At 39.5% G+C, this 23181-nt stretch overlaps 1 protein-coding gene across 2 annotated transcripts in view; it reads left to right on the top strand.

The window, feature by feature from the left end:
• The window catches only part of LOC117034924 (zinc finger protein 665), a 73324-nt gene extending 58039 nt beyond the window's left edge, over positions 1–15285 (top strand). Inside the window, exon 7 of one of the 2 annotated variants that reach the window (XM_033128404.1) lies at positions 11086–15285. In XM_033128404.1, coding sequence (XP_032984295.1) covers positions 11086–12946 — 1861 coding nt within the window. In that variant the 3' untranslated portion in view covers positions 12947–15285. Of the gene's footprint in view, positions 1–10601 lie in introns of both variants that reach the window. The other variant, XM_033128401.1, reaches the window with a different exon arrangement.
• The last annotated feature ends 7896 nt before the right edge of the window (positions 15286–23181 follow it).

Below are 23181 nucleotides of genomic sequence, written 5' to 3'. Positions count from 1 at the left end.
AAACTTTCTTTTTCTTCAAATGATCGCCCATTTCATGATACATTGGGGATGTTCCAGAGCTTAAGTATTTATAAATCCCTATGGTATATTTGAAAATACCCAGTGTTCTGGTTTCTATCCCTGTGCTTCTGATTCAGTACTGTCTGGAAGAGAGCTGGGTATCTGCAGGTTACACTGGTCCCTATACACAGAAGGAGGCAAGTAATAGGTGGATTTGTGAAATACTTTTCTAGACCCATCTGGAATGTCCTCCTTTCTCAGCTGAAGAAACAGCTGGGATTCTGGAAAAGCCACAGCACTTCACGTGCCTTTCTTAAGATTAGGAATGTCTGTCTATCTGATTATTATCTCCATTTTGGTGGAAGGTGAAGAGCCCTGGACTGTGAAGAGTGAGGTGAAAAATACCAAAACTCCCAAATCAGTTGGAATGTACGAGGTATAATCAAACAATATGGTGAATATTTAAATAAAAAAAATTTATTATAGCAAAAGACACATTGTCATTAATTCCCCTCAGAATACTCCCCCTCGCTTTGAATACACTATCCCATCATTTTTCTGAAGCAGTTCTGGAAGTCCTCTTTTGTGAGTGTCTTTAGTTGCGCTGTCATGGCTGCCTCGGTGTCCTGAATCATTTTGACTTTGTGGAAGAGCCAGAAGTCTCCCAGTGCCAGATCCGGTGAATAAGGTGGATGAGGACACACCATAATGTTTTTATTTGACATAAATTACTGTATACCAGAAGTGATACGTGACACAGAGCATTGCCATAATGGAGGATGATTTTTGGCGCACTTTAAAACACACCTTCTCTCAACCATAGCTTACACCTGAATGACTGCACCGAACAAGTAGAAACTTGTCACACACTGTTACTAAGGCTTGAAGTTATTGAAGATCCCTGCCTTTCTGTTGGATGGCACTCGGCAGCAGCAGTCACCGTTATATTTTTTATCACAATGGAAAGGCGCTGTGTCACAACATCACTTCCGGTACAGCAATTTCTGTCAAGTAAAAGCATTACATTGTGTCCTCATCCACCTTATTCACTGGATCTGGCACGGTGCGACTTCTGGCTCTTTCCCAAAGTCAAAATGACCATGAAAGGTAAACATTTTGAATCGATTCAGGACATTGAGGCAGCCATGACAGCACAACTAAAGACACTCACAAAAAAGGACTTCCAGAACTGCTTCAGAAAATGGCAAGAACGATGGGATAAGTGTGTTCAAAGTGAGGGGGAGTATTTTGAGGGGGATTAATGGCAATGTGTCTTTTATAATACTATAATGTTTTTATTTAAACATTGACCTTATTTTTTGATCACACCTTGTATCAGAGTTGTGAAAACAGGTAAGAGCTCAGAAAGGGAGAGAGGAAGCCACACCATTCATTGTGTTTGGGAAACTCCCAAAGTGGGAGAGTTCTAAGGGAAAACATGTTTGTTTCTTGTGAACTCTCAAAGGAAAGTTTTCTTCTCCCTATCTTATCCTTCTGTCCTTCAACATGTAGCATTTATCCTGTCACCCTCCACTGGTGCTGCAGCTTCAACAGAGACAGAGGCAAAATCTTTATCATGAGCCCAACACTGTTATCTGGCGCCTGTGACTTACTCAGTTCCTTGACTTTGAGGAGCATGGGGCAGGCTGTTTCAAAGGGTTCTCTTTCCTCCTTGGTCTCTCTTTCTGCCCTTAATTCCATTGAATGCTCAGTTCTTAGTTCATATAAATGAGAGCTGAGGCCTTTGTGGTCCTGATTCCTGGATCTATCCCAGTTCTGTCCCCATTTGCTGTAGTTAGAACCTAACCAGGAGATAGGAAAACACTGGCTGTTCTTCCATTCCATCTTGTGCCCCAGAAACTTCATGGAGCTGTCTCCAGCCCTGTCTGCCTGTTCAGATCCCTTAGCCATCTTCTGTTCTGATTTTGTTACACACTGCAGGGGTATGTGTAACAGGGAGGTGGGTTGGATCTTCTGTAACTGTTACTTAGGAAATCTGTAAAACTGTGGACGGAGAGATCCTCTCTTTGATCCCCAGTTCTGCAGGGGGAGCATGTTTCTATCAGTCTTTCAGGCTCTTAGCTTGGAGTCTGTGGGTACAGCACTTGATCCCATCTCAAGATCCTACAATATCTGACCCCATACCTTCTATTTTTTTCTCTGCACCACTCTACCTTTTATGGGAATGTAGATTCTTCCAGAGTTCGTATTCTCTTAAGTTTGCATGATTTGCCTCTGAAACTTGATTTTGAAATACACATTCCTAGGATCTGAACTTTTATCCTGTTTCTTGCTGTGATAATCCTTCATTAGGTGATGGATAACTTCTGGTGGTCTCCTGTATGGAGTGGGTTTACTTGGTCACAGAATATTCCTGATGGAGAAATCTTTAACTGATATGTTACAATGTTATCCTGCTACATACAGAAGCCTCACTTGAAGCTGCTCAGTCCAGTGGTCAGCACGTCCCACGATACCGAGATAGAAGGTATCAGTGAGAGTCTGATAAGTGTTTTCAGTTTTCTTTCTGGTTTTGAGGAGTGTCAAGAAGCATCTCTCCAGAGCACTGTGAGAATGCTGATCACATATACATGCTAATGATCATCTCCTTTGAGCTGCGATAAATAGCATAGAAATTTCTCCTAGGGAGAACACTGTCCACGTTTGCATCCTCCTATCACTGAGGCTGTTGACTAAACTGTTGTTCATGCCACGTTTTTCTTCCCTGGCGTGTGCCATTGTGCATTCTACCTGAATAAATGCTATTTATTTATATTTTTTTAAGTTAGTTTCAGATGTACAAAACAACATAATAGACATTTACACCCCCACTAAGCGATAACCCACCAAGTCTACTACCCCTCTGACGTCATACATAGTTATTACAGTACTATTGACTATATTCCCTATGCTGTACTTTATATCCTGACACACACAAACACACACACACACACACACACACACACACACACAAGGTGCCAAAAAAATGTATACACATTTTAAGAGATGTTATCTATGTAGCAGTAGTTCGCCATAATCAGAAGTGTCTAGACGCTGATGGTAACCACGTGAAACACCTCTTGTAATTGCAGAAGTAAAATGTGACTATATCGAGTGTTACAATTTTAATAGTTTTTTCCTTTCTTAAAATGTGTATACATTTTTTTGGCACTCTTTTGAATGTGTATGTGTGTGTGTGTTTAACTATAGTTGACATCCAATATTATTTTATATTAGTTTTAGGTGTACAGCGCAGTGGTTAGGCATTTATATAATCTATGAAGTGATCCCCCCCCGATAAGTTCAGTACATCTGACACCCTACATAGTCTTTATCCCCCATGCTGTATTTCACAGCCCTGTGACTATTTTGTGACTACCAGGTTGTACTTCTAATCCCTTCATCTTTCTCACTCATGTCCCAAATCCCCTCCCATCTAGTAACCAGCAGTTTATTCTCTGTATCTGTGAGTCTATATCTGTTTTGTTTGTTTATTTTGTCCGTTCGATTCCACATATGTGATATCACGTGGTATTTGTCTTTCTCAGTCTGACTCATTTCACGTAGCATAATAGTCTCTAGGTCCATCCATGTTGTTGCAAATGGTAAGATTTAACTCTTTTTAATTTTTTTTTTTTTATATATTTTGGGGAACAGTGTGTTTCTCCAGGGCCCATCAGCTCCAAGTCGTTGTCCTTCAATCCAGTTGTGGAGGGCACAGCTCAGCTCCAAATCCAGGCGCCGTTTTCAATCTTAGTTGCAGGGGGCACAGCCCACCATCCCATGCGGGAATTGAATCAGCAACCTTATTGTTAAGAGCTTGAGTTCGAACCAACTGAGCCATCTGGCTGCCCCCTCGTTCTTTTTATGGCAGAGTAATACTTCAGTCACAACTGTTTATGTTAATGAGATGACTTGGAAATCCCCAATGATAGGAAGACTAGTTGTCAGTGCAGCCAACCATATGATAAGGGGGTCGGAACTTATAGTCCCACCTCCTGAGCTCCTTGGAGGGGAGGGGCTAGATATTGAGCTGAATCATCAGTGGCTAGTGATGTAATCAGCCACGCCTATGTAATGAAACTTCCATGAAAACAAGAAAGGAGAGGTTTCCGAGAGCTTCCAGGTTAGTGAACATGTGGAGATTCAGGAGAGAGGTGTTCTAGGAAGAGCATGGAACCTCCTTGCCCTTTCCCCCATACTTTGCCCCATGCATTTCTTCATCTGTCTTTTCTTGAGTTTATATTCTTTCATAGTAAATCAGTAATCTAGTAAGTAAAATGTTTCTCTCAGTTCTGTCAGCTGCTCTAGCAAATAAATCTAACCCGAGGAAAGGGAGGTTGAAACCTCTGATCTGTAGCTGGTCTGTCAGAAGCCCAGGTAACAACCTGGAGTCATGATTAGCATCTGAATGGGGTGGGGGAGAGTTGTGTTCTAGGGCTGAACCCTCAACCTGTGGGATCTGACACTGTGTCCAAGTAGACAGTGTTAGAATTGATTTGAATTGTGGGATATCAGCTGGTGTTGGAGGATTGCTTGTTGGTGTGGGGAACGCCCCCACCACCCATAGTGGAATTGGTGATCAGACCCTTTTAGACTTCTTTATATAGTCACAATATTAATCTATTATCAGATATTTGATTTGCAAATATTTTCTTCCATTCCATAGATTGTGTTTTCACTTGATTAAATGTGTGCTTTGATGCACAATAGTTTGTAATTTTGATGTAGTTCAATTTCTGTGTTTACATTTGTTACCTGTGCTTTTGCTGTCGTTTGATAAATTATTGCTGAATCCAATTTAAGGTTTTCTCCTACCGTGTCTCCCTAAAAATAAGACCTAGCCGAATCATCAGCTCTAATGCATCTTTTAGAGCAAAAATTAATATAAGACCCCGTCTGATTTTAATATAATATAAAACCGGATCTTATATTTTAATATAAGACCAGGTCTTTATAATATAGTATAATATAATGTAATACTCGGTCTCATATTAATTTTTGCTCCAAAAGACACATTAGAGCTGATGGTCCGGCTAGGTCTTATTTTCGGGGAAACACGGTATGTTTTCTTCTAGCAATTTTATAGTTTTAGGTCCTATGTTGAGATGTTTGTTTCACTTTTAGTTAATTTTTATATATAGTGTGAGGTATTGGTCCCAATATATTCTTCTGCATATTGATACCCAGTTTTCTCAATACCTTTGGTTGAATAGTCTGCCCTTCCTTCCTTGAGTGGTATTGATACCCTGGTGGAATATCATTTGAACATGTATGCATGACTTTATTTCTGATTCCTCTGTTTCTTTTCCGCTGGTCTATTTGTCTTTCTGCCAGTGGCACATTGTTTTGATTAGTTTAGCTTTGTAATAACTTTGGAAATAAGGAAGCGTGAAACCTTAAACTTTTTCCTTTTGAAGCTTGTTTTTCCTATCCAGAGTCTGTTGCTATTCCTTATGAATCTTATCATGGGGTATGTATTTCTTCTAAAAATGCTATTTGGATTTTGCTAGGGATTGCCTTTCATCTGTTGATTGCTTTGAGTAGTATTGACATTTTGGCAATATTGTCTTCTATTCCATGAAATTGAGACATCTTTACATTTATTTGTGTCTTTAATTTTTTCCAGCAGTGTTTTTAGTTTTCAGTATACAAATCTTTCCCTTCTTGGTTAAGGTTATGCCTTTTTTGTTTGTTTGTTTTTTTGATACTATTGTAAATAGAATTGTTTTAGCAATTTCCTTTCTGATTGTTCATCGTTCATGTATAGAAATACAATTCATTTTTGAACATTGGTGTTATAATTTGCAGCTTTTCTGAATTTATTTCATTATTTCTAGCAGTTTTTTTTGCAGAATATTTAGGGTTTTCTATATATTAGATCATATTTAGGTGAACAGATAATTTTGCTTCTCCTTTTTATATTTGGAGATATTTTATTTCTTTCTCTTGACTATTTGTACCATCTAGGACCTCCAGTACTATGTTTTATAGAAATAGTGAGCATAGGCTTCCAAGTATTGTTCCTGATCTTAGAGGAAAAACTTTGGCTTTCACCACTGAGTATGATGTTAGCTGTGGACTTTTTATATATGTCCTTCATGCTGCTGAGGTAGTATTTTTTAGTAGATGTGCTGCTGAAGCGAGCACGAGGTAGTATTTTTTCTATTCGTAGTTTATTGAGTGTTTTTTATCATGAAAAGCTGTTAACTTTTGTCAAATGCTTTTTCTGCATCAAATGACATGATCATTTGGGTTTTTTCTTCATTTATTCTGTTACTATGCAGTATTACATGCAATGATTTTCATATGTTGACTCATATTGCATTTCAAGAATACAGCTTTCTTGGTTATGGTGTATAATTCTTCTAATGTGCTAGTGAAATTGGTTTTATTATGTTATTGATGATTTTTGCATCAGTATTCTTTGGAGGTATTGGTCTGTGGTTTTCTTGTATTGTCTGTGTCTGACTTTGCTATTAGGGCTATTAGGCCTCATAAGATGAGTTTGGAAGTATTCCTTCCTGTTCAATTTTTTGAGAAGAGTTTGAGTAAGATTAGCATTAATTCTTTTTAAATGTTGAGTAAAATTCCACTTTCAAGCTGTCTAACTTTTCTTTGTTGGATTTTTTTTATTAGTGATTCACTGACCTTGTAAGTTTTAATATGTAACATTTAATATGCCTAGAGTTTACTGGTCTACTCTCTTGCTGACATCACTCCCCATGTCTTTTTTCTTGCAGAAATTGTGTTGAGAGATTCAGGGACATGATTTTAAGTCATTAGAGACCCCAGCAAAAGGGACATTATTATTTTTAATACCAAACAACATTTAATATGTAACATGGTATAAATTTAAAGTGTACATACAGTGCGATCATATGATACACATATGTTGCTAAATAATTACAGTAGGTTAGTTAACACATCCATCCATCAACTCACATAATTACAACTTGTTTTTGTAGCGAGAGCATTTAAGGGCTATTGTCTTAACAAGTTCAAGTATATAATACAGTAATGTTAACACTGGTCACCATGCTGTACATTAATTCCCTAGAATTTATTTATCTTATAACTGGAAGATACTACTCTGATTAACATCTTCCATTTCTGCCAACCCACAGCCCCTGTGTTGGTAGAAAAAAGCAGGATTTCCTTTTTTTTTTTCCAATGGGTAAATTGTGTGTGTGTGTGTCCCTTTTCTTTGTAGTTTGTAGCTATAGATCTCTTCGTGATAGTGATTCCATTTCCTTTTAATATATACCCACAAGTGAGATCACTGGAGCATATGGTAATTCTTTTTTAAATATTTTGAGGACCCCCCCATACTGTTTTCCATAGTGGGTACACCAATTTTCATTCCCACCAACAGTGCAATTTTTCCCACGTCCTCACCTACACTTGTTATCTCTGGTCTTTTTGATGGTAGCCATTCTAACTGGGAGGAGATGGTATCTCACTGTGGTTTGGATTTGCATTTCTTCCTGAAGGAGGAGCTGGGAGTTGGGAAGCTTTTTTCTGTTCAATGTCACTGCAGTGTGCTGGGCAGGGAGGAAGCCAAAGGCAAACAGATTGCCTTGAACTTGCCTACACTTCTTGGTTCAGTGTTTTGGGGGTTTCCGCAAAGGAGTTTTTGTTTGTATATTTCTGTTAACTTGATGTCTCCATGAGGTCATCAGTGCCTAGAGTTTACTGGTCTACTCTCTTGCTGACATCACTCCCCATGTCTTTTTTCTTGCAGAGATTGCGTTGAGAGATTCAGGGACATGATTTTAAGTCATCAGAGACCCCAGCAAAAGGGACATTATTATTTTTAATACCAAACAAGAAGTCTTAGCCTAAAAAGTCTATATACCAAAATTGTTAAAATTCATATTTAAAAACATATTATGTAATATTTTATTTAGTAAGATTTTTTTTCCTTTTTCTCTTTCAACTAATAGTATTCACTTCCTTAAAATACTCAGACCTTGGAAAAACCTCCTGCTAGCTTTGTTTCCCAAAACAAACTCTCTGCCCTCCCAGCCAGGAGACCATCATTCTGAACCCATGGTCTACCTACTTTGTTGTACTATTGATACGATTTTATTGTGTCTGCATGTGTGTGCAGAATAAACTTACCCATTTTCTCTTGATGGACACTTGTGGTAATTTTCTTTCAGTTACTGCCAAGAACATTCCTGCACATACATCCTGGACTACTATATCTATGTATATTTCTCTTGAATATATGCTTAGAAATGGAACGCATGGAATACTCAATTTGATAAATTTCATAGCAAGTATTGTAATAGACGTAAACCTGCTTCCACCCTATAAGATCACACTATCCATTTTTAAATTTCTTTCGTTTTTGCCCCATGTTCATAGTATAATTCCCACAGTTAAAAATGGGACAGTATTATGCTGCTTGCTAAACCAGTTCTTTTTTCCAAGGTTGCCCTCCTACAGTCATATTCCCACAGACATGGAAGCCTACGTTCTGCCCCCACATGCCCATTATTCTGTCCTCCACTCTTGCCTTCCCCAGTCCTGAGCTTTCCTCACGTGGCACCTTGATCTGGCTGGAATACACTGTTATTTCCTAGCATATTAAGTCTGTTCTCCTGATCTCACTGATTTCTACCACACTCCTTCATCAGTCCTGCAACCACCTGTATTCCTCACACTAAAAAATGCCCCCCAACTTTGTCAGGACATGACCTAAATCAGTATGTGCAGGGGTGTCAACTACGAAACCACGTGCTGAGCAATACTATCATAGTGACACAGCTCAGCTCTCGTATCTCCCTTACAGTATTTCTTTCTACGCTCCTGATCATATCTGTACTGCGTGGGTGGGGAGTCATACTTAAGAACATGTCATCTGCATCTGTAGGTCCAGGTTCAAATCCTGTTTCTCTTTCTATGTTAATGGGGGTTGTATACATAAACCCTGTGAGTCTACTGCCCTTTTGAAAAATAGTGGTAATTTCCCACAAGGCTTTTAAAAGTATATTAGTGCTGAGTACAGCATAGGAAATACAGAGGGTGCCAAAAAAAGTATACACATTTTAAGAAAGGAAAAAACTTTATTAAAATTGTAATACTCAATATGTAGTCACGTATGACTTCTACAATTATAAGTGCTCAGAGTGGTTACCAGGAGCATCCAGACACTTCTGATTATGGCAAACTACTGCTACATAGATAACATCTCTTAAAATGTGTATACATTTTTTTTAGCACCCTCTGTATAATCAATTAAGTTGTAGCTATATTTGATGTCAGAAGGGTAGTAGGTTGGGGGGGTTATCACTTTGTGAGGGGTGTATGTGTCTTAATTATTACATTGTTTTGTACACCTGAAACTAAACAATAATAATAAAACAATTTTTAAAAAAACATATTAGTGCTGTTAGATGTCTCAGGACATTGCTTGTTTTATACTAAAGACTCAAAAGTTACTTTTGTGTAATAAATACGATTTTCTGTCACATTTATTTTGAGATGTTGCTTTGCCTGCATTATATTGTACGTTTTTATTTTGGAATTTGATCCCTCACCTTAGTTAATAAATTTTCAAAGCACAGACTATGTATTACACGAATTGTGGGGCCAATGTACTGGACAGTTAAAGGGCACTGCATACACAGGGAATTGTTCTGGTGGTGGCTGTTAGATAACTGCAGTAATGAAATCACAAGGGTGACGTCTGGCCTCCTCCTCTGTTCTTCTTTATAATGTTATGTATTTTCCTGACCTGATACTTCAGAGTCAGGATCCCAGTGTAATTTCCAGGTCTCATATTGTGTGATCTTTCTAGAATATAAGTTCTTTCTTTATTCTTGCAGAGGAATGTTTAGAGTTTGATGGAGTGTAATTTTCTATAATATAGTTACTTGTTATTTACTGCAGGTTTTATCATGGATTCCTAGAATATTTTATTTATTAACTTTTATTTAGATATGCAGATGATGGTCTGCCAGTGTGCATTATGCAATACTAACTAACATGTACCCTTGGTGATGTTCTAAAATGCCTATTCTTCGTGGGTACAGTTAGTTTTATAACAGGTCTTTAGAAAAAATATTTTGTTTTTTGAATTTTTATTTTTAAGTTTCTCAATGCTATGTTCTGCAATTTTGATCTGCTCTTTATTTAAGTTACTGATATAATCTTGTTTGGGATTATTTACCATTACAATATGTTGTTGTTCTTTGGCATTTATTTATGTCCAATATGTATGTAAAAATATGTATAGTATAACGTTTTTCTCCTCAATTATGATATAACAGTTTGGTTACTGCAAATTGGTTTGTGTTCTCGGGTCATTGTGGAAAAATATCCTTTCTTTGAGAGCTAACATAAGTTTGCACAACTTGTTTTTATCATAGGGTGTTTGAAACTAGGCTACACAACAATTAATTTGAATTGCATGTGACTATTAGTAAAGAATCCTATTTTTTTAGTGTTTCTGAAAATTTGAGTATCATGGTTGGGAAGTTTTATAAACTGTGTTCACTATAATTTTACTTTTGGTGTAATAGTTTTTTACATGAAACATTTATTTAGAAACTGCAGTTAATAGCATACCTATGGTTCTTTATATCTTGTAGATATTTGTCTTCCACATGTGATCAAGAAATTACAACCAACAACCAGTAATACAGAAGATGTATTCCAAACAGGGATGTTTGGAAGACCTGAAAGCCACGTAATCAAAGATTTTTACTTCAGGGAAATCCAGGAAAATATGTATGACTTTGAGTGTCAGTGGAGAGATGATGAAAGAAATTACAAAGGAATGTTTATAACTCCTAAAAAACATCTCACTGATAGGAGAGATCAACATGGTAGAAGGGATGCAGGAAACAAACTTATGGAAAATAGGCTGAGGTTAAGCTTTCAGGATGAACTGCAAATATTCCAAACTGAAGGGAACATTTATGGATGTAATCTAGTTGAGAACTCTGTCTTCAATATGTCCTCAGTTTCTGCACTTCAAAGACTTCCTCCTAGTGTCCAAGCCAACATTTCTAATATATATGGGAATGATTTGAGGCATCCTTCAATACTGACAAAAGACCAGAAAGCATGCAGGACAAAACCTTACAAATGTAATGAGTGTGGAAAAGCCTTTAGTATACGTTCAAGACTAATTTACCACCAGGTAATCCATACTGGAGAGAGACCATACAAATGTAACGAGTGTGGCAAAACATTTACTCGAGCCTCACATCTCAGTACACATCAGGTAGTTCATAGTGGAGAGAGACCTTTCAAATGTAACGAGTGTGGCAAGGTCTTTAGTGAAAAATCAAACCTTGCATGCCATCAGAGAATACATACTGGAGAGAAGCAATACAAATGTAATGTGTGTGGCAAAGCCTTTAGTGTGCATTCAAGCCTAAGTAGACATCAGATAATCCACACTGGAGTGAAACCTTACAAATGTAATGAGTGTGGCAAGGTTTTCCATAGAAAATCATACCTTGCAAGTCACCGGAATATTCATGCTGGTGTAAAACCTTACAAATGTACTGACTGTGGCAAGGACTTTAGTGAAAAATCACACCTTACAAGTCATCGGAGAATCCATACTGGAGAGAAACCTTACAAATGTAATGTGTGTGGCAGAGCCTTCAGTATGGGTTCAAGCCTAAATAGACACCAACTAATGCATAGCAGAGAAACACCTTATAAATATATTGAGTGTGGCAAGGTTTTCAGTAATATATCACACCTTGTAGGTCATCAGAGAATTCATACAGGAGACAAACAATACAAATGTAATGTGTGTGGCAAAGCTTTTAGTGTGCGTTCAAGCCTAAGTAGACATCAGGTAATCCACACTGGAGAGAAACCTTACCAATGTAATGAGTGTGGTAAAGTTTTCCAGAGAAAAGCACACCTTAAACGTCATTGGAGCATTCACACTGGTGAAAAACCTTACAAATGTAATGAGTGTGGCAAGGCCTTTAGTCACTCTTCACACCTTGTAAGACATCAGATAATCCACACTGGAGAGAAACCTTACCAGTGTAATGAGTGTGGCAAGGTTTTCCAGAGAAAATCATACCTTGCAAGTCACCAGAGAATTCATACTGGTGAAAAACCTTACAAATGTAATGATTGTGGCAGGGTCTTTAGTGAAAAATCAAACCTTTCCTGCCATCGGAGGTTACATACTGGAGATAAGCCTCACAAATGTAATGTGTGTGGCAAAGCTTTTAGTGTGCGTTCAATCCTAGCTAGACATCAGGTAATCCATAGTGGGGAGAAACCTTACAAATGTAATGAGTGTGGCAGTGTTTTTAGTTACAAATCAAACCTTGCACGTCATTGGAGCACTCATACAGGTGAAAAACCTTACAAATGTAATGTGTGTGGCAAGGTCTTTAGTGAAAAATCAAACCTTACATGCCATCAGAGAATCCATACTGGAGAGAAGCCTTACAAATGTAATGTGTGTGGCAAAGCCTTTATTGTGCGTTCAAGCCTAAGTAGACATCAGACATTCCACACTGGAGAGAGACCTTACAAATGTAATGTGTGTGGCAAGGACTTTAGTCACTCTTCACACCTTGCAAGACATCTGCGAATACATACTAGAGAGAAGCCTTACAAATGTAATGTGTGTGGCAAAGCCTTTAGTGTGCGTTCAAGCCTAAGTAGACATCAAATAATCCACACTGGAGAGAGACCTTACCAATGTAATGAGTGTGGTAAGGTTTTCCAGAGAAAATCGCACCTTAAACGTCATTGGAGCACTCATACTGGTGAAAAACCTTACAAGTGCAATGAGTGTGGCAAGGCCTTTAGTCACTCTTCACACCTGAGAAGACATCAGATAATCCACACTGGAGAGAAGCCTTACAAATGTAACGAGTGTGGCAAAGCCTTCAGTGTGCGCTGGAGCCTAACTTACCATCAGGTAATTCATAATAGAGAGAAACCTTAAAAATGTAATGAGCGTGGCAAAGCCTAAATTAGGCTTGAGTTCAAGCCTAATTTACCATCAGATACTCCATACTGGCGAGAGACCTTACAAATATAGTGGATGTGCCAAAGCTTTTAGGTATTGCCTTAAACTCGGTTCACCAAACAGTTCATACTTACAAATGCAGTGACTATGACAAAAGTTTAAATTAGTACTCTCACTAGATATAAAACTATACATCCTGTAGAGTAAATGTACAAAACAATGTGTGTGAAAAGATTTTTACCCATATGTTGGAGTGATATCTTTCCAATGTAATGAGCGTGGCAAAGCCTTTACTCGGCTCACACCTCACTACACATCAGATGATCCATACTGGAGAAAAGCCATATAAATGTATGTGCCAAGGTGTTCAGTCAAAATTCACACCTTGCAAATCTCATACTGGAGATGTAATATAATGAATGTGACAAAGTCTTTAGTCAAAATTCACACCTTGTTAATAACCAGAGAATTCATACTGGAGAGAAAACTTACAAGTGTAATGAGGGTGGCAAATCCTTCAGTGTGCATTCAGGCCTAAGTTAACATCTGCAGTCCATACTGGCAATAGACCTTACAGTGTAATGAATATGGCAAGATTTATAGCAGGTGTTCACACTTTAGCTTCATGAGAAAATAGATACTGGAGGAAAGCCATACAAATGTATTGAATGTGGCAAGGACTTCAGAAAATTGTCAGACCTCAGGTTTCACCAAAGAATTCATTCTGGAGAGAAACCGTACAAATGCCATGAGTGTGGCAAAGCCTTTATTCGAGGCTCACATCTCACCAATCATCAGATACTCTATACTGGCAAGAGAACTTACAAATGTATTGCTTGTGGCAAGGCTTTTAGGCATTGCCTTAATCTCTGTGTTCACCAAATATTTCATAGTTATAAGTACAATGAATATGAAAATGTTTTAAATTAGTGCTCAGTCTTTACTAGATACAGGAATATACATTTCTGGGAGAAATCACACACATATAATGTGTGTGTCAAGGTTTTTACCCAAAGATCAAAGGTTGGGGGAACCTACTGGAGGGATACCTTACAAATGCAAAGAGTGGCAAAGCCGTTACCTTGAGTTCAGGTATTGTGCAACAACAGAGACTCCCTATTGAAGAGAAATTATGTAAATTTATGTGGCAGAGTCTTTAAGCCTCACAATTCACTAGACACCGTAATATACATCTTTGAGAGAAACTACATAAAAGTAATGTGCATGCTAAAGCTTTTACCCATAGATCAAAATTGTGGGGTATCAGAGGATTTATACTGGAAAGCAACCTTACAAATTTGATGAATGTCATAGGCTTTTCATCAAATGTCTATTCCTTTGGAGTAATGACAGTTCATACAGGACGAACCCATACAAATATACTCAACGTTGAAATACTATTAAGAAACTTGGAGTTCACCCAAGAATTCATACTGGGAAGAAATCTTACAAATGTAATGAATGTAGTTAAAATTTTAACCAATTCTCACAACCGACCACCCTTTCAAGAATCCATACTAGGTATAACTAAGTCTCTAGTTCTCTGAGATTAACCTGAGGTGGTATTAATACATACCGCAGAATAATTATGTAAGTGAAACTGTTAAAACTCACGACATGGGACAAGGATGTGAACAAATAGCCCATTATTTTTAGTGTTTATAATATTATTTTGAGTTTTCTTGAAAAGACTCCATTACTATTTATTACATTCACCCTGCAGTTTGAGGGCTGTTGATCTTATCTTTCCAGGCTTTTCATGATGGTCTTTGGGAAGGAATGTATATGGTTAAAGGGCCAACTTCATTAAGTACCATTCATTCATGTCCATGTTCTGTGGATAAACAAGGATACTAATTATCAAATTCATTATTATATGACTTAGCACTAGGGAAGGCAGAGAATAATGTAAAGTTACGGTGTAAGTCATGGTTATTGTTCTAAGTGCCCTTCTCTTGACAGACCATTGTAGGTTATAGAAGAGAGTGCTCTACCAACTGACCATGAAACAGGCCTGGACATTAAGGGACTGGGTTATTAGGGAGCAATTATGGGGTAAAATAATACAGAAGAAATGGTGGTGACTTTATCCATTAAGTGGCAATAGCTGTTGTATATCAGACATTACTGGAAAATTAGTTTTATTTTTGGAAATTAAGAGGGAGCAGTTATCTGAGAGGGGAGTTTAATCAAAAGAACCAGAATAATATGTGCATGTATATGATTCACACTTATCTGTTGGCATTACTTTTGCCACTGTTTTATTCAGAATGTATTACAAGTCTCATGTTTTAATAAAATGTAATCATTTTTTTTCATAACCCTGAATTGAATCTTTTCTACCAACTCAGTTTTATTGCACCTCTGTAGGGTTCTTCATAACAAACTAATAATGCACCTTTAGGCTATCAAGGTTGAAGGACTCTATAACAATTTACTTCCATGATGAAATCAAAGAACATACAATTTTGGGGTTATATACTCGCAGTTTGCACTTGAGTTATCTATCCAACTCTGCCACAGGACATTTATGAGGCTATAATAAAAATACCATAGCATTGCAATTTCAGTCTCTGACCTCCTAAAACCTGCCCCCATTCATGAATATATACCATATGATTATATTTCTTTATCCTTTTTTTGTGCCCAAATAAAGCCCGTAGTATGTGCCTTGTTTTACATGAAATGAAAAATAGAAATATAGTAAGCATATTGAAAAACTAGGAAATCAAAAGAAAATTTCAGAAATAAGGATAAAAATAAAGTCTGTTTTGAACTTAGAGCACTCAGTGAAATAAATTAGGTGATCAATATACACTAAAGTGTTAAGATTATTTGTTACGTAAGAAAGCTTTCTAGGGAGAGCAGGATGAAAAACTGGTTTGAGAGAATAAAACTTACTTGTATATATTTACTCTTAGAACTCCTGATTTCTTGGTTGGGAAAACCACAATTTTCATGGTAATTTATTACATTCCTTCCTGATGCACCTATGGGTTCCATTGTAAGTCATGATTGTTGAAAATGCTTGTAAAATACTATTTATATACACTGCCCAGGGTATTTTTACCCTAAAGAAAATTAATGCTTGGAAATGTTTACTAAATAAGATACTGAGCAATTTTAATAGAAAAGCAGTTTTCCAAAACATATTAAAATGTTCCTTTGAAATTATGGTAATAGGCAATATGTTACATGGTTCGTTTTGAACTAGTAAAATTTCTTTTTTAATATAATTGTTTCTTAGCATTTTTTCCTTCCACACATTGTGACCAGATTATATATTCCATTTCCATTTTTTCCTGCTGTATACCAAGAGATACATAAATCATGGGTTGTATTGAAACTCATGGCATGAAAATGCACATATAACGATGACAGGTACAAAGTAGGTGCTCCAAAAATATAAAGAAAAAGTTCCTTTAGATCTTCAAGGAAATTACTGGAATGGCACAAGGTGAACTGAAGTATTTTCAGGTGGGATTGGCTACGTTCAGGTGCTTGAAAATCAAGTGTATGGAGGTCAACAAGCACAAGAGAAGCACAAGAAAATATAACGATGAGAAAGTTCCCAAGATTCCAACTTTCACTTGTGACAGAGAGACAGTCTCCATTGCTAAATGCTTGGAGGCCATTCTGCCATTTCCCAGTGACAGGTATTCGTATTCAGAGCCAGAGGGTCTGGCAGGGAAAGTGAGGTTTGTTCTACTTTTACCATGACACCCAATGTCCTCCACCTAGAATTTGTACCCATTGCACAATAATACATATATTTCAAAGACTCATTCAGTCACATCCCAGGAAGTGGCCGAATCGGTTTGAATCCATGCTGTCTGGCTGCAAAGACAAATCTTTTAACCATGGTGCTACACTAGCGAGGCAAATGATTTCTATCCTTCAACGACTCAACATCTCCACTTAATTTTTGCGTATCTTTTGTCATTTTAAAATGGGTTATCTTTTTATGTAATTGTTGTTCTGGTAACATTCTATTATGTATATACTGCTATTTCATAGGCCAATACTAGTAATGAATGCATAGTTAAGGTGAAGATGCACTGATTACCACAATCCTACAGAAAAGATTTTGCAAGATGAAGTTGTATTGATTGAGGCAAGAATGGTTCACTGTTATGATGGATACAGAAGATACCTTTCTCTTTAGCCAGGAACAAGGGTAAAGTGATACTGAGAAAATTGTAGAATGTGGTGGCCAGCTGAATTATAGAACCAAAACAAGTAAAACGTTTTAGGGTAGAGACTAAATTATTGATTACAGGTCATTCAATCATTTGTTTATTAATGAAGGGCTACTAAAGAAAACTACTAGAAATAATAACTCAATAGACTCAAAACAACATGGATCTAAAAGCTATGGAAACAGGCACATTAAATTCATACAGTAGATTTGTAGAAAGGCTAAGAGTGAAAACAAATTTTTAAAAATTGAGAGAATTTACATGTTACAAAATTGTTTCATTTTAAATATAAAATTCAGTGATTCTTAGTACATTTACAAAGTTGTGAAATCATCCTCACAATCTTTCAGAAATTGCTATCATCTCTCCCAGAGGATTATATTTAACCAAAAAAACCCCAAACAAACAACCAAACAAACCAAAAAACCCAAAGGTGACAGAGTAGGTAAACGCTATGCTGTCTCCTCCCATGACCACATCAAAATTATAAACTATAGAGCAGTTACCTTTGAGAACCTGAAGACTAACTGAACAAAACTCCTTTAATGATATATAGAAGCCACTCTGAGACTGGTAGGAGGGGCATAGACTCAAAACGGGCTGATCCCATACCCACATGAGGTATATATATATCAGCTGTGGAGATTCCCCCTGAGGAGCAAGGTCTCCCAGCCCCACACTGGGCTTGGCAGCCTAGAGCACCAGTGACAGTGACAGTAGTTCTCACCCCGCCACACACACCCCCTGCAATCTGGCTGTGAAAATAAGTGGAGATTTACTGTGAGTGAAATGGAGGCTGCTGTAGACCCAGGAGTCCTCTTAAACTTTCCAAGCACAAGCTCATAAGCTCACATTCACCCTAAGCTCTGGTTAAGAGACAGCAGCTGGAAAAGCACCTGTAAGGAACAGAATATATGAAGGTCTGCCCGGGGACATTTCGGGATGTAAACTTTCCCAGTGGCTGGGATACATGCTTGGCCTTGGAGGGATTGGCTACCCTCCCAAGGACCAAGAAAACAACAGGATGAGGAGCCTGGCGTTCACCTTAGCACAGCTGGGCCGAGCTCCGATACATCTAATCTCATACCAAGGACTGGCCCCGGCTCCTAGCCAGATCTGAGACCAGTTCCTTGTGTTGCTGACACGTATGTTTATTAGCTCCTTGCCACTGTTGAGAGTGAAGTCCTCAAAACCCCGAAAAACCGAGGCAGGCACGGTTGTTCCCCAGGCCGCCTCTGCTGCTGCAAGATACTTCATCCGTGCTGGTAAAAGGTCAGTGCTGTTTCTGCACAAGATGTTTCGCCCGTGCTGATGAAAGGCTGGTGCTGCTTCTGCGACTCTAATTGACTGGGCCCTGGTGGTATGATGAATTGCCTCCTTGCTTGTTAGTGGTATGATGATATATTCCCCTAATCTCTGTCTTGTCTTACTTACTTTCGCTTTGTAATAAAACTCTTTAACCCCTTCATCCCGGCTTGTGGTGGTGTATCTTGCATATCAAGCCTTGAAATTAAGTCTGTGCACAGCAATCAATAATACTTACCGATACAGCACCAGGGTCATGAGGGAAGTAACTGAATTGTTTGGCTGCAGAGCAAGGGCTGGAATGACAATTCTCTACAGGACAGAAGAGCTGGCAGACCACTGTTTCTATGTTGAGTCCTTTCACCACCCAGCCAGCAGGCACCTATGGGCACCAAATCTGAGCTCTCCATTAACAGTGTTTGCCTCACCCTAGTGATTTCCTGAGACCCCACGCCACCCAACTTGTGCACCAGCCCAAACCTCATTCAGCGTCTGTTGCTCTCAAGTGTCTGGCCTTGGCCCATAATGCGGACTTTATTAAAATCCACAACACCAAACAAGCAGTGGCAGTTTTCAGCATGCCCTGCACCTCTTGATAAGCAGCCCCAAGCCTGACACTAGTGACAGCCAGCCTCGGTTCACAGCACAGCCACTACCAGGCACCTCCATGCTCAGCACAGGCAGCTACTAACAGCAGATCACTTTGTAGCTCCTACCAGGTAGCCCTGTGCCAGGCACAGGCAGCTGCTGACCTTGGCCTACACCAGAGCCTCTCCCAAAAGGTCCCAGAACCAACACACTCAATGACTGGCTTCAGACCACACCAGAGCACCACCCAATTAGCTCCACAAATGACATAACCCAAAGGGTGAACTCAGCAGGCACCAAATCCCTGTTAAGCGAATCCCACTGCATGGCGTCAGCCCCCACACAACAGCTCATCTGCTGTAGTCACAGCCATTCCTCATAGCCAGTTAGTCTGAGGGTAAATCTCATCCATTAATGTGTTCACAGCAATCAAAGCTCAGGAGGACACATACAACCCCCACAAAGGATACCCCCTGGAGCACCCAACTCAGGTCACAAGAGAGACTGTGCCATTGAACCCTACAGGACACCTACTATGTAAGACCACCCTGCAAAGACTGGGAGATGAAGCATATCTACCTCATTCATAGAAACAAACACAAAATATATGCACAAATATTTAGCGAAAAGTTGCCACCAATAAGCACTCCAAAAGATGCTCAACATAACTAATCATTAGAGAAATGCAAAACAAAACCACAAGATAACACCTCATACCAAATAGAATGACTAGTATCAAAAAAAATAACTTGGTGAGGATACAGAGAAATTGGAACCCTTAAGTTCTGCTTGTAGGAATGTAAGATGGTACTGCTGCTATGGAAAACAGTATGGCGATTCCTCAAAAAATTAATAGAACTACCAAATGACCCAACAATTCCACTTCTGAGTATCTATCCAAAAAATCTGGAAACATCCATAAAGATACATGTACCCCTACATTCACTGCAGCATTATTCACAGTGGCCAAGACATGGAAACAACCAAATTGTCCTTCGATAGATGATTGGATAAAGAAAATGTGGTACATATATACAATGGAATACTACTCAGTCATAAGAAAAGATGAAATACTGTCACTGGCAAAAACACAGATGGATCTTGAGATTATCATGCTAAGCGAAATAAGAGAAAAAGCCATATGACTTTACTCATATGTAGCCTATAAAATTGAAACCAACAAACAAGACAAAGAAACAAAAACTTATAGACACAAACAATAGTTTAGTGGTTACCAGAGGGTAAGGGGGTAGGGTGGTGGTAGAAGAAGGTAAAGGCAGTTAAATATATGCTGATGGAAGGAGAACTGACTCTTCCGGGTGAACACACAATGTGATATATAGATAATGTATTATAGAAATGTACACTTGAAACCTATATAATTTTACTAGCCAATGTCACCCCAATAAATTTAAGATGAAAATAATTAAAACATTAAAAATGAGGAAACATCTCCAGTTGCAATATAAGTGGCTCACGCATCTCTAATTCTCTACCTAGCCTGGTTCCAAAGGACACCGGACAGATTCAAAGGAATCCAAAATACGAGACCATAGATGTTGGGTGGTGGGTATAAATAGAGAAAGAAACCTCCAGATGCAGAATCAAGGGCCAAAGCTCCCACACCCAGGCCTCGCCCCTACATCAATCACACCCCCACCCTCCTCTCTCCCTTACCCACCCATAGCAGGCCCCACCGTTTCACACACAAGCATGCAGTTTCCTGCAGATCCAGAAGCATGCAGAGAAATGGCACTTCGCTATCCTCATGGTCCCATTCTCTACACCGGGTTTTCTGGGAGTCACCCTGTAAGCTAAAAATCCCTGAACCTGCTCATCCCTCTGAAGGAAGGCCTGGTTGGGACCCCCCATAGTAGAGGCTCGCAACATCCCCGGCCTCTATAGACCGTTCCTTGATCTATAGCTTAACAATAGATCATCCCTCTGCAGCTTGAGCTTGCAATGTCCCATCCCAGTTCCCTGTTTTAGAAAATTACCCTGAAAAGTATGATTAATATCCTTATGCTTATTGATCACAATCCCTATGGTCTAGCATTCTCTCCAGGCTACTCCCATCATTGTTCCTGGGTTACTGATGCCACTGGAGAACCACATTACCAGAGGGAAGGCTCCAGGCTCCATGCAGACCCTCTGGAACCATCATATAGCCTCTAGAGAAACACCCAGATTTTCCCTTAAATACCTTTCGCCAGCCTGAGAATGTTAAGGCAGTTTTTGAAGGTGTTAACCTGCTGCGTTCTCAGATCACCAGTGTTCTGACAATAAATGCTTGACCTGTAGCCCAACTCCTGTGTCGGTCTATTGGCTGAGCAGTGGAAGCAGCATGCACCCCGGACTCAGTTTCCCTCTGGTTTCACCTCCCGCTATGAGTTCCTCCCTTTTGTCTCTCTTGTTGTTGCCATAAGTCCTCCCATTCCTGTCTCATGGAGTGGTCTGACAGTCTGTGTCAAAATTGCCCTGAGGCATGTATGGGCCCTAACCTTTGTACCCTTGGTCCATGTAGACACTGACCGCTTGCTGCATCCTTTTCCTGTTAAAAAACCGTTCTCTGACTCTGGACTCCCTTCTTCCAGCAGAATACTGTGGGGCAAAGTCCTCAGAATGTGGATACATGTTCTCCCTCACTCCAGGGACAGCAGAAAGAGAAGAGAGATGGGGAGAAAAAATATACGGATGTGGGGACAGAGCCCCAAAAAGCAGTTTCCAGGCTCTCGGCCTCACATAGAAAGGTGCTGGCTCAGGTAGTAAATGGCCGTCGACTGTGATCAAATGGCCATCAGCTGTGGCTAGTTGGCCGTCAGCTGTAACCAGTGAGCCATTGGGCACTAATATAACTGCCGTGGCTAGGCTAGCAGAAAAAAAAAGGGGGCTAGCAAGAAGATGGTGGCTGAGCCTGCAAGCGGCGCAGTGAGGGTCGAGAATTGTGTGGCTCCTGTTTCCTGTGTCTCCAACCCAGCCGCCAGCGAGAGTATAGTGGTGTGACTCCCCCATCTATGGCTCCGTGGGTGTTCCTTTTTGGCCTCACCATGTCCTGCATTCTTATGTGAGGAGCGGGACCAGAGACCCCGCATGACACCCTGCATGACAACGGACTTAGAGGGTCATCAGGATGTTTGGTGAGGAAGAACAGCACGTATTGAAACAAGTTGTAATAGACTGTGGCCTGAGAACGAAAAAGCGGTTTTACAGAAAGTAAACTCACAGGGTGATCTGATCAAATTTCTAACTGGGCAGGTCATGGTGGGTAGTCAAGAGCCAAGCATTTAACTTCTTTAGTAAAAGGCTTGTCTGCGTTAAGCAAGCCCTGTTCATTGCTTCTGTGCATCAGGTTAACACACCTTTGAAGTGCCTCTTTTCAGACTCCTTCTTCTAAAGTATATCCACCCTCAAGAGAGCACATAATCTTAACTATCCCGTAATCCAATGCCTGCCCTGCTTTCTCCCACCTTCATATAATCTTTATTACTTTTCCTCCTTAATTCCAAATGCATAAAAGAAGCTGCAAACTGTCATTTTGGGGAAGCATTTTTTCTCAGTCTTGAGATCTTGCTTCCAGGCATATCCTCTGTTTGGCTCAAATAAATTTTTATAAAACTTCTCTACAGGTTGGAAGTTTTTACGTGGATATGGTGTCTTAATAGAAACATACACAACATAAGTGTAGGACACGGCTTCCTGGCCCATGCTGGTATTATGAGCCTTGCACACCCCTCCCTGCCCCGCCCACTGCCAGAAATGCTCAGTTCAGGCCCCTGGCCTTCTTTCCCAGCAACGCGCAAGTACAGTTTTTAGCAAACCCGAAGCAGTTATCTCAGGGCAAGGTCTCGGGGTTTCTGTGCCTTTGGGTCTTTCTGGTTTAAAATTGAGTGTCACTCCACAGTCCTACCACCTGAAGATTGCGGGTCGCCATAGAAGTTGAAATCCCCACACTCGCACCTCCTACAGCGGTGAGTCTTGGCGTCGCAGTGAGACTTGCCGAACCCTGACCACTTCGCTGCGGGGTGAAGAGTCCCCGAGTTCCTCTCCGGCTATGCTTTCTTAGGCCGTGTCACCTGTAGTCTTTCCGCCTTCGGGTGGTTGGACGATTCCTGCCCGCAT

Source organism: Rhinolophus ferrumequinum, chromosome 15 (assembly GCF_004115265.2).
Source record: "Rhinolophus ferrumequinum isolate MPI-CBG mRhiFer1 chromosome 15, mRhiFer1_v1.p, whole genome shotgun sequence".
In the NCBI taxonomy this organism is placed as follows: domain Eukaryota; kingdom Metazoa; phylum Chordata; class Mammalia; order Chiroptera; family Rhinolophidae; genus Rhinolophus; species Rhinolophus ferrumequinum.
The sequence above is the reverse complement of the archived record's forward strand: the minus strand, read 5'-3'. Positions and strand labels throughout refer to the sequence as shown.